Genomic DNA, 13,083 nt, shown 5'->3' with positions numbered 1-13,083 from the left:
CTACAGAGCCAAACAGCAACTCAGTGAGGAGTGAAACAGAACATTAACAATTGCCAAATGTATTGTTGCCATGTAAACGTATGTGTATATATATATATACATATCATTTAATAATTGTTTTTTAACACTGGTCAGATAATTTAAAGCACTCAAGACTGATGAATTGGGGCAGAATGATTTTAGTAGGAAATCAAGACGGATGTTATGGAGCACAGCATGCAGCTGGAAGTGAGAAAGGTTTGAAAACATGCACATCTACTGTATGAGAACATCACATGTACTGTAAACTGACACATTCATGAATGTGATATATATGGAATTAGTAGGGATGCACCGATCCGACCTTCTCGGGCTTTGGGTATCGGCCGATCCCGAGGACCGATCCGATACCAGTGATTCATTGATAAGCTGTATGCCTCACTGTGTGGAAGTGACTGGGGTCATTCTTTTACAGTATGTGTAAGGCAACATCAGGCTGGACTTAAACATTGTTTTCCTAACTTTGTAAAACAAAATGTGACCAATAAATAGATAGATATACAGTATATTTACTGAACTGTTACTTATTATTAAAATAATAAATCGTACACCAGCAACTTGGTAAAGAAATCTTCAAACTTAACGGGAATTACAATTCAAGTGTAAACCTTTTTAATGCAGCAACAAATTGGTCAAAAGTTAATGAATTAAAATGACCGTATATAATGTATATAGTATATAAACATACAAATTTTTTTAATAGATCGGCCCCATTGTCACCGATATCCAATCCAGCTATTTGAATCAGTATCGGCCCGTTATCCGATCCAGTATCAGTATCGGTGCATCCCTAGTAATCAGTTATATACACTGCATATGCACTGCATATATATCAACATGCAATATAGTCCATCACTATTATATGCAGGCAACAGACACAACATCTGGAGAGGAATCAGTTGAAGAGAAGCATCAGGCAGGGATGTGGAAGGACAGATCAGCTTCCAGACAAACAGCATCAAAAGGGAAACAGGCACAGAACAGGAGACACATGTACAGATGTATGGAGGTCATACTGAAGAGAATCAAAAAAGCAGGAAGTCATACTAACCTCGTGGTTCTAATGTATTGTCTACTTTGTCGTTTACATCAAAAACGCGGTCATGTACGCCTATAGTTTTCACACAGCTGTCTATAACAGAAAATAGGGAGAATGAGAGATCATTAGAGGTTTATGCCAAATAGGTTAGTGACATTTGAAGCCCCCCCCCCTTCTCAGCCCTGAAATTAAACATCCCAAGCAACAAAGCTCATGGCAACATTCAGATGAAGTATGGAGTGACCTGGATTTCATTTGATGTGGTCATCGATCAACCTTTTCATGTTTTCAAAAAAACAATTTTTCTTAACAAGTAAAGCAGTTTTTTGTGATAAATGAAAGGAGTATGTTGGACAGTGAGGAGGAAGTGAGGTAACCAGAGCAGTAGACATAAACTGTTTTGATTTCCAATCCAAATGTGTACTTCAACAAGCTCTATTACAAAGCCTTGTGTTGAATGCAAACACTTACTTGATGGTCGGACGAAAACTTTGAGCTTCAGGCATGTTTTCTTCCCGTTCTCAGCAATGGTGGAGGCTGAAAGAAAGGTAAAGAGGGTGTTAATATAATACATCATGTAGTATCACATGTGCACTTAACAAGTTCCTGACTGTATTTTCCCTTCATATTAAAGGTCTGCATGAGCAGATTTTGAATATATTTTGTTCCCTCGTAGAGTCAGTTATAACTGAGATTGTTTATTCAGAAAAAAACATCAACTTTCAGATGGTTAATGTCAACTCTTAAGTGGATTTTGTAGGGTTAGTCATGGTTCTTGTGAAATTATAGCCAGAAAGTATTTACAGATGTGCTTGGGAAATGTCTCTGGGGGAAAGTGGTGTGCTTTGCTCACAGTTTAATTGTAGCATTTTAAATTCTACAACTGGCAGCAGCTTAATAAGGATCAAGGAATTTGCATCCTTTAAAAACACTCAAAGCTGGCCATGTTGTGCCAATACTTCATGTATACATTTATGTATTTTCCTTTCTAAAAAAACCTCAACGCTGTTCAGGGGGACACAAAGTTCACACGCTGAGGATGTATGTGCTGCATGTGCGGATGGTTTGCGGTTGCTGTCAGGAAATGGATCCCTTCCTGTCAAACCCGTGGGGTGTGAATCTCTGAGCTATCACAGTGGTTGTATCACAACCCCCTAAAAATATCTCTCTATGTGGAGAGAGCGTGTGTGTGTGTGTGTGTGTGTGTGTGTGTGTGGTTGACCACTAATGGTGTTGTGGCGGTGAGGCACCAGGTGCTGTCTCCTGTAGACGAGGATAGGGGTCAAACACATGTCAGATGGAGCAGGGTGCGTAATGTGTGCATCCGTCATGGCAGGGGGAAAGTACAGTAGGTTAAAAATATATGCTGTTGTCTTGTGTCAGGACCTCTTATCAAATGGAGAACATTTTGCTCTATCCCGCTGTAAACTAGTTTGCATTTCTACTATCAGCTCCAGTGAGACCATATTGTCCGCGAAGATGTCTTTCGGGCATCATTTTATGTCTTCTGTGGATCATTCCGCAGCTGATGCAATGAAGCCGAGCATTTCCAAAGGCTACCATTTGGGATCTGTCAACTCCTCTCTAGTGAACCTTTACCTAACCCCTCCTCTCTCCCAGCTGTGTCACCCTCTCTTCTCGTCTGTCAGCGTGGCCATATCCATTCATCAAAGCTCAACTGACTCGCCTTCATCACATCTTAAAGCACACACACCGACGAATGTGTGCACACAAGATACAGATTTTCTGCCTCGAAATGTTGCTCCCCGTCCTCTTAAATAACAATATTTAAAATTCTCTGATCTCCCCCGGTCTGTTTTACATTAGAAAATGTCTGTGCACTTCGCCGCAATCGATGTCCCAGCATCTATTTCACGTTGAAAAAAGAAGCAGTGAGCTGTCTCTGTAGCCGGGGGATATGTTCATTAAGAGAATTATTGACTAATAACTATGGAAAAGGGTCAGAAGAGATGGAAATCTATTCCTTTCTTGCACGCTCTCTATCCCAATTTACCCTGAGATCAGGATGCCAGGTTTTCATCAAATGCATACTGCATATGCTTCAATCACTTTCATTTTGCGAAGCCTTCTCTACAGCTCATCAAGCTCTCTCTCTCTCTCTATAACTCTCGACCTCGCTGTTACCATTTTAATGTTGCCGCTTCATCAGCTGTTTCTTAGTCATGTGTCAGTGTGCAAGAGAGGTGACTTGAGATCAGACGCGCTTTTTCACAGCTCAGTTCATATTCAGCAGATGCAGAGGGGGAAGAAAGTAGAGGGAAGAGAGAGAGAAGGCCTTATTATTTCGGTGTGGAGGCAGCCGATGACACGCTAATGAACCTTGACCACAGTCGCTCACCCACTGAGTTATATACCAGTACCCACACAATTTATGTCACTCCGCTTCTCTTTTCCACCACTACTTAATGCGCCCATATTCGATGTGTGCACATACTGTATATGGCCAAGCGCACACACGTCTCCAGATGTCTTATCTTCATCATCGCTGTGGGCAGGGCTGAGTCACAGCCATCGACACCAGCCACTTAGCAAAGGCAGCTGATCATGAGAGAAGTATGGCCACGATGAAAATGGCAAAAAAGCATGTGGGAGTCTCTGTCATGATGACAGTTAGCGAGGCTGTTGTGATGTTTATGGATTTGGCCATAACACGCTATCCACCTCCTACACAAGGAGAAGAATGGACATAAGGTGAAAGAGTGAACAGATGATTTCACCATTTATATGTTACATACTGGAATTAATTATTCCTATGTTTCCTTATTTGCAACGTATATGAAGAGTATGAAGCTAAGTATTTTTGTTATAAGTACAGTATAAGACAATAATGTGGCCTTTGTGATGACTGAGGTGTGTTGCTGTACATTCTTGACTACAAAGGAAAGATTAAGCTTTGGCTGTACATTCCTTTCTTGGTAGCAGCTCTTCATACGTGTGTGTGTTTGATGAGGATCCCTCCACCCGGGGCCCAAACCGTCCGCGCCAATGCCTGTTTATTTTGGATTAACATGCTGCTGAGGGCCAGCTTATTGTTCGTGGAGGCCGTTACATCAACACCTGCTATTCTGGTTCCCATCAGGCCAGCAGCCTCAACCATCAATCCATCCAGCCTGAGCAGTGGCTGCTTTGAAGGACAGAGGCTCTGAAAAGATGTCCCAGAGACGGGAGGGGGAGGGGGGCGAGGTCGGGTTACTCCTCCAGGCCTTGTCCCCTGGCTAGTAATGGCTGGTCCCCTCAGTACACTGCATTATGCATCAGCATTAAGGCAAATGGAATGAAGCAGAATCCAATTACGGAAGAACAAACAGGTGGGCTCAGTGTGGCTTAGGCGCAGTATTGTTTCAATCACAGCCCAAGCCAAGCTTTATTGCAACTGTAATGTTATCTGGAAAACACATTTCCGTTGCCTTTCAATGAAAGACTCAACAGCACATTCGAGGCATGAGGACATAAAACCATGTGTCGGTGATGGGAAGCTAAAAGCAAAGTTTACGCTGGCTAAAGACAGTAGATAACATCATAGTAGGATATCGACTTCTTATCCGTCATTTAGGAGGCGTAATGGCTGAGCTGTAAAAGAATACTGCAGGGCGAGTCAATCAAACTGCCAAAAGAGGCTTTGTTTCTTATTTTTTAACCATTAAATCGGGTGTCATCTGGGGTCTTCTCATAGTCAGGGAACCACTCCCAAGATGCGGACATTTGGCAGTATCACCACAACCACAAGGCTTAAAAGGATAGTTTGGGTGTTTTGAAGTGGGGTTGTATGAGATACTTATCCATAGTAGGTGTATTACTTACAGTAGATGACGGTTGGTGCGCCCCCAGCAACAAGAAACAGACAGGAGTATTTTAGCCACCTAAAAGAAAGCCTCACCTAAAAAAATTTATATCAGTTTAAGTATACGCTTTATTTAGAATATTTTCCGACTGTGAACTGAAAGCGAAACGTATCTACACTGTTTTTGTCATCTGAGCCTGCTGGCTTTAGAGAGAGCATAGATAAGTTTCACTTTCAGTTCAGTTCTCTTTCGGAAAGATGAACGAAAGGTCTTCCTGACGGCAAGATAAAGCGGTGAAAATTCACAATATATCGTACACTTAAACGGACATCAGAGCCTTCCTTTTAGGTGGCTAAAATACGTTTGCTGTCGGCCCCGTCCACAGCACTGTATTGCTTTGCTCCGTGTTGGAGACAGGATTCTGCTTCTCCAAGGTGGGGGCGTGCCGACCGTCATCTACTGTAGGATATACACTGACAAGTACCTCATAGAACCCCACTTCAAAACTCCCCAACTATCCCTTTAATGCAATATTGCAGATTAACAAGTTCCCTCTTTTGACAACTATCTTTAAGATATTTGTAGTGGTCCACTTCAACATCAGTGTCCCAAATATCCCCAAATCTTAACATACTGTGACAACAAACTGGAAACATTTTAAAGAAAACTACTTTTCAGCGAAGAAGCCGAGCCTGGCATAGACTTGTATGCCATCACGTGAACATGTAACATTAATAGCATCATGTTAGCATGCCTCTAGTCGGCGTCGGGTCTCCAGCTGGCTTTAATAATGGTGCTCTAATCCTTTGATCCCTGCTTATTTGTTAGGAGGATGGGGCGGGTTAAACAGAATGCCCTGTAATGTTGTGTCCAGCGCTGAGCATTCCTAGCGAGCTAATTCTGCCAGCTCTCTGAAAAAAAAGGCTGCTGGCCTTGTCTTTGATTCACCGAGATTAAGCATGTGGCTTACACCGTGCAAAAGAGTTTAGGTCCAGGAGTCCAGGAGTCTGAGTTTACATAAACCGGTGTCCAAGAGAGAGGACACACATTGATACAAACGCAGCGTTGCTTTCAAGAACCTTTGTGCCATCTTCTACCCACGTCTCCATCCAGCTAATTAGACGGTCTGCAGCCAGAATACATTTCTTCTATTCCGTGTACAGAAATCACTGCTGGGATTCATTAACGTTTGTCCTTCGGTTTCAGGATATAGATTCAGTCAAAAGAAGTCAATGTTAACCAAACACGTGGAAGAAAACCTTGAATTTAGGGAGACTAGAAGGAGTTTCAGAGAGAGAGAGAGATAGAGAGAGTATTTATACTGCTGCTCCAATAGGTAATATCCACTGCTACACTGTCCAAAACAATGTCTTTAATGTCTACAATAGCACACACACGCAGTACAGTACAGTACAGTACAAACCCATGCAAAATGAAATGTTGTACAGACACACTTGAAATTACTCAACGTCCTTCACAAAATGTCCTTCCCACATTCAACCAGCAGCACACTTCTCTACCAAGACAAAAAGAGGGAATCTAATAAAAAATATTTCAAAACTACAGACGAGCACATATTATACAAACTATCTGTATGCGTTTGTATGCCCACGCAAAATGTGCGCGTGGAAGGAGATGGAGGAGGCTATCCACTGAAGAGGCCCATTAACCAGATGCTACTACAGAGCACACAATAGGAGGGAATGAGGAAGCTGGGAGGAGCAGTGAAAGAGGAGGACTTGCATTCAGGCAGCCGGGGGAACATAACCCCCCCCCCTCCACCCCCGGTGATAGCTGGCCTTTTGCTCTTTCCTTGCATCTTTCAACCGCCGCCAAAAGTGAACCAAAGTCATCCCTCACGCCACTTGCTCTGAGGTGACGAGGTCACAAGCAATGAGGAAAGGAGTGAGAGAAACAAGGGAAGAGGGGGGAGAGCGCACGTGAGTCGAGAGGAAAAAATTGAGTCCAAATCGATAATGCCTAATTAAACATTGCATCTAGTTTCCTCACACTATTGTATATCAATGCAAGAGTGTGGGGATACAATTATTTCCCTATTATGTCAATCTACATCAAGCATCATCATTTTGTGAAAGATCACATAATGAGAATCTAACAAATTACTCGATCTTCTTGAAAATGAGAAGCGACTCGAAACCCTTGAATTTCATCAGCTCATTCACGTCTTCGCACTCAAATTACAACCAACTTGGTGATTTATTAATCTAAGGGGGAGTTGAGCTTTTTAAAGCAACCACACAATAATAAATCACTACACATAATAATGTGTCATTACTGCACTTAGTGTATCCCAGAATCATAACATTATTGTTATGGCCTGAGTATCCACCCACTGAATATATGAGAACAACTGTGTGTGTGGATGTGTGTGTACGGAGATGTGTGTATTGTAATAGAGGAAGAATTAAAAAGAATGAATAAATGAACAATAACCAATTAAACATAATGACCAATGCACTGGGTTAATAATATATGTGTTAATGGTTTTAATGGCCAAGGATAAAATGTCCTTGTCTTTGTGATAGCGAATCCTAATCAGCTCCTGAAGACGGCTTTTAGAAGCATGAATCATATTATGCTGAGAGGAACCTCGTGCCCTCTGAATCACAGTCCTCGCCTACCCTACTTTTCCTCTGATCTCTTGGCTTTTCACAGCCTTTCTGTTTCTCCTCAGACAAAGTGATGACTACTTTATTGGCGGTCAAACTCAAAGTAACTTGATTAGAGACTTTCCTCTCTTGCCTTGCTTTCTCTAGGCTGTCAACGAGTGTGCCGCGACTTAGCTCACGGTCTATTATTAGCCAAGTCTGGCCAATGGGCTAGCTCGCTGGTTGACTGTTTTCAGTTTATTTTTGAACCTCCAATGAGCTTGTCATGACCAGGCCGCTGACTGTTTATTCTCATGTTATTGGAGCCAGGGATGTTAATAATTAACCGTGTAACCATTAACTGACATTAACGTTAACCGACATTAGTCGCATAACAATGCATGCTCATGGGGGATCTCTTGTTGGGCCTCTAAGTCATAGAGTACGGTCTAGACCTGCTCCATATGCAAAGCGTCTCAAGATAACTTCTGTTACGATTTGACGCTATGTAAAAAGAAATCGAATTGAATCTAATTAAAATTAAGAATTTTAACCGATTAATGCTATCGGTTAAACGGTTAAAAGAAATAAATAATGAAAAAGCTGAACAAAACTCAGAGGAGCAGCTTGTCACTTTAAGGAGCCCACCTTAAGAGAGTCTGAGTCAGCGTTGCAGATACAGGAAGTTGGCTCGGGTCTCGAGCTGAGGAGTTGTAGCATTTATTCACCAACAAATAAACTGTCCACACACTGCTACAGCTACGTTCACAGCTAGAACGCCACCAACAACCTCACACTCACACACGGCCTATCGGACACTCGCTAACGTTACGCCGCGCTGCCGGACCGTATGTGTGTGACAACGGTGAGCACGAAGCCACCAGTCTGTCGGATACTCACTAACGTTACGCCGGGCAGACTGAGTGACGTTACGCCAGGCAGACACACAGCTGACAACCTCGCAGCTAAACTAAATGTAGCGGTGGAGACTTAATGGGAAAGTGGCTGCATGTGTCCTCGACAATACACACAGCACCGTGGCTGCTAACTCTCCCTGACGGTGAACTGGAGACTCAGTTGTCTGTTGTGCTCATACACAGCAGCTGGTACACCGCTGCATGCGACGCACAAATCTTGTCGGTTAACGGTTAATAATCGGTTAACGAGGGTCGATTATCGGTTAAAAAAGAAATTCAAAATTAGCATCCCTACTCACTTCCCATGTACACAAACTCTACGCACTGGCTCTGCTCCAAATGAGCTACGCTACTCTTACAACAGCTGGCTCTAGAGACGGCCATTTGCGTTTTCGCGTCGGCCATAGTAGTTCTTCTACACGCTCAGCACACAGGAGAGGCTTCAGTTGGTTGCAGTCTGCAACCTCAATTCAAAATAAAGAAGTGTCTTACTAATGAGTTAGGCCACCACGTGCTGCAAGGTTTATTGCAGCTTAACTTAATTCTACAAATTTTGTGAACGCTACTAGAGGGATGGAAAAACATTCCTCCAAATGATATTCCCTCATTTGTTTTTTTTTATAATTATGAAGAGTGCTGTTGAACTAGGGATGCTCATTTTGAAAAATGTTCTTAACCAATAACCGACCCTCGTTAACTGATTATTAACCGTTAACCGACAAGTTTTGTGGATGGTGCCAGCTGCAGTGTATGAGCACAACAGACAACTGAGAACCCAGTTCACCGTCCGGGAGCGTTAACTCAGCAGCCACCATCTTTTGGCTGGAAGACCACATGATTCCTATCATTTTCATACACCAACAATCTACGCATTGCCCCTTGTGCACTGTATGGAAGCACCTGCATTTGTTTTGCTTCATTCAGGGTTTTCCTTTAATTTGTCAACGGTCTGTGCGTTTCCAGCATGCAATCTGAAGGGCAAAATCTGGTTCAGAAGAGCCGCAGGGGAGGGTTAGTTTGGTAGTGCTGTCCTAAAATCCAAAGAGAGAGATGGGATGAAAAGGGGAGACAAGTAATGATGTAGTAACCAGGGCAGGCAGAGGTGGTGGAATGTCTATTCATCTATCAGGATTATAATAATGCATTCCAGACTGTGTGCATCTGTGTGGCTTTTATGTAGGTCTGTTCATGCATGTGTATGCATATTGTACATACCGGTCATCATAAACAGCAAATGGCATGGTAAAATGCGTGGTTATAAACCTGAAACTCGTCCTAGAAGTCTGAAAACTATCCATGTTACAAATATATCTCCTCCTGTTTTATCTATTAATACCCCACAGATGAAACTGGCCCTTCTTAATGTCAGATCTCTAAATAACAAAACCTTTCTAGTTAATGATCTGGTCAAAGAAAACAACTTAGATTGCATCTGTCTAACAGAAACTTGGCTAAACGATGACACGGCAACAGCAACACTGATAGAAGCGTGTCCGCCTGATTACAGCTTCCACCAAGTTTCTAGGAAATCAAAAAGAGGTGGAGGAGTCGCAGCTATTTTCTCATCTAAACTGTTGTTCAAAATCACTGAGCTAGGTGAATTTACATCATTTGAATATCTTGCTATAGAGCTCAAAACTGAATCACTACTGCTTGTTATTATATACCGGCCACCTAAGCAATCGCCAATATTCTTACAAGAATTCTCTGAACTATTATCACTATGTGTCACTGGATATGACAAAGTAGTTCTAAACGGAGACCTAAATATCCACGTAAATAAAAAAGCAGACCCAAGAACTATTGAGCTTTTAAATCTCCTCGACAGTTTCGATCTGACTCAACACATTACAGATCCAACACACCGGCACGGAAACACACTAGACCTAGTAATAACAACTGGACTAAACATCAATAATATCTCAATAACTGATCTACCCCTCTCTGACCATCACTGTATACTTTTTGATGTGGAAATCACCTTAACAGAAACCACAACAGAATTCTTAGTCCAAAGAAGACATCTAGATGATGACGCTACAGCAAAATTTGCAGAGCAGATTGCTCTATATGAGCCAACTAGTCATGAATGCTCTCTGAATGAAATGGTAGAGAACCTCAATGATGCACTATCATCTGTGTTAAACTCTGTAGCTCCACTGAAAACCAAAAAGAAGTTTACAAGCAGAACCTCCCCATGGCTGAGAAATAAAAATGTTAGTGAAAAGAAAAGAAAATGCCGCGCAGCAGAGAGAAAATGGAGAAAAACAAAGATCACTATCCACCACGACATCTATAAAGATGCACTATCTACCTATAACAAAACCATCCGTCTAGCAAGGAAAGATTATTTTTCCAGCATTATTACAGAACACGCCGGAAATTCCAGAGTTCTTTTTTCCACTATTGACCAGCTGCTAAACACTGTTCCTGTCCCCCCACTATCCTCAGCAGCTAAGTGTGAAGAGCTTGCCCTATTCTTCATGAACAAAATAACTTCAATCAGAGCTAGTATCACTACTAGTGGAGGTGAAACTGACATCAGTAGATCCCGCAATGTAACCATGAGCACTTTTACATGTATCACACTAGGTGAACTTTCCAAAACTGTCAGTGAATGTAACTCTACAACATCAGATATCGATCCTATACCCACAACATTCTTTAAGCGAGTGTTTGATAGTGTCTCAGGTCCGGTCCTACACATTATAAACACATCCCTTAAAACTGGCGTTTTTCCAGATGCTTTTAAAACAGCTGTTGTAAAGCCCTTATTAAAGAAACCCAAATTGGATACCAGTATACTAGCAAACTACAGACCGATATCAAATCTACCTTTTATTAGTAAAGTATTGGAAAAGATAGTATTAGTCCAATTAAATTCCTTTCTTGAAGAAAATAATATCTTGGAAGTCTCTCAGTCAGGTTTCAGAAAATATCACAGTACTGAAACTGCTCTCACCAAAATAATTAGCGACCTCAGACTTAACTCTGATGCAAATAAAGTATCTATCCTTATCCTGTTAGATCTTAGTGCGGCATTTGATACCATTGATCACGACATCCTAATCAATAGACTTGAAAAGCTTATTGGGCTCACTGATAGTGTACTGAACTGGATCAAAACATATATCAGAGGAAGGAAGTTTTATGTTAGCCTAGGAGACCATATGTCTAAGAAACATGAAAACTGCTACGGGGTTGCACAAGGAAGCTGCTTAGGTCCATCACTCTTTTCTCTTTATATGTTACCACTTGGTGACATCATCAGAGAACATAATATTGATTTCCATAGCTACGCGGATGACACACAATTGTATATATCAGCTGAACCTAATGATGCGACAGCCATAAATTCCATTACAAACTGCTTGTTGGCAATAAACAAATGGATGAACAATAACTTTCTCAAATTAAATGAGGACAAAACAGAAGTTCTACTTATCGGCCCCAAATCTAAAAGAGAGATGCTAACCACGAATCTCGGAGGTTTAACCGCCTGGCTTAAACCTGAGGTGACAAGTCTCGGTGTCATCCTGGACGCAGATTTGAATTTCAACTCCCACATTAACAAAGTGACCAAAACAGCGTTCTTTCACCTCAGGAACATAGCGAAGGTACGATCATTCATAAAACAAAATGATGCTGAGAAGCTAATTCATGCTTTCATATCCAGCCGGTTGGACTACTGTAATGCACTCTTCGCTGGTCTTCCCAAGAAAACCACTGGAAGACTCCAGCTCATCCAAAACTCTGCAGCTAGATTATTAACAAAAACTAAGAGGAGAGAACACATCAGTCCTGTCCTAGCTACTTTACACTGGCTACCTGTTACTTTCAGAATTGACTTCAAGGTCCTCCTCCTCACATACAAAGCACTAAATGGACAAGGACCTAGCTACATTGCTAACTCCCTTACAAACTACACACCAGCGAGAACACTGCGATCATCAGATGCAGGTCTATTAGAGGTCACCAGAAGCAGTCGTAAGAAGATTGGTGATGCGGCCTTTGTCAACTATGCCCCAAAATTATGGAACGCACTACCCATAAACATTAGGGAAGCAAACACGCTAGACATTTTTAAAAGACATCTTAAAACCTATCTTTTTACCAGCGCATTTTCTCTGTAACTTGCACTACGAATTTTATCCTGCACTATTTATATTTTACTATTTCTACTGTTCTAAAATGTTTTATTATTTTGATCATGATTTTGTTGACTCCATGCACTGCTCTTGCTGCTTGTTTTTTTTTTTTTAATTTATTTTATGTAAAGCACTTTGAACTGCAACTCCTGTATGAAATGTGCTATATAAATAAAGTCTTACTTACTTACTTACTTACATAAGTGCATGTGTATCCATGCGAGTGTGTGTGTGTGTGTGTGGCTTTCTGTCCCATTACTCCATGTTGTCGGATCATTTCTGGATCCTGATGACAGGGTTGATTTCTCATGTGAATGAATGAAAGGGCTGAGTTATGATGGTGTCCATATGCATGTTCCCTCCCTGTACCACAAATGGAGCAGCACCGGCTCTTTATCATTATTAGCAGACCTCCCAGAGCTCCAACAAAATACAGACTGCATACACCGTCCCCTGCCTCTATTTCATTTGTCTATTAATGCCATTTTCCTGCTGCTGCTGCCGCCTGCTCTATGATATCTACTCCTT

General features: G+C 41.7%; 1 protein-coding gene across 2 annotated transcripts in view; it reads right to left on the bottom strand.

The window, feature by feature from the left end:
• efna5b (ephrin-A5b) overlaps positions 1-13,083 on the bottom strand; it is a 116,925-nt gene that overhangs the window by 6,178 nt on the left and 97,664 nt on the right. The window contains exons 3-4 of one of the 2 annotated variants that reach the window (XM_074637162.1): positions 1,550-1,615; positions 1,091-1,171 (exon numbers count right to left, since the gene is read on the bottom strand). In XM_074637162.1, coding sequence (XP_074493263.1) covers positions 1,091-1,171; positions 1,550-1,615 — 147 coding nt within the window. The remainder of the gene's footprint in view (positions 1-1,090; positions 1,172-1,549; positions 1,616-13,083) is intronic. The other variant, XM_074637163.1, reaches the window with a different exon arrangement.

Source organism: Sebastes fasciatus, chromosome 6, assembly GCF_043250625.1.
Source record: "Sebastes fasciatus isolate fSebFas1 chromosome 6, fSebFas1.pri, whole genome shotgun sequence".
Taxonomy (NCBI): Eukaryota; Metazoa; Chordata; class Actinopteri; order Perciformes; family Sebastidae; genus Sebastes; species Sebastes fasciatus.
This window is presented reverse-complemented; position numbering and strand designations above follow the sequence as displayed.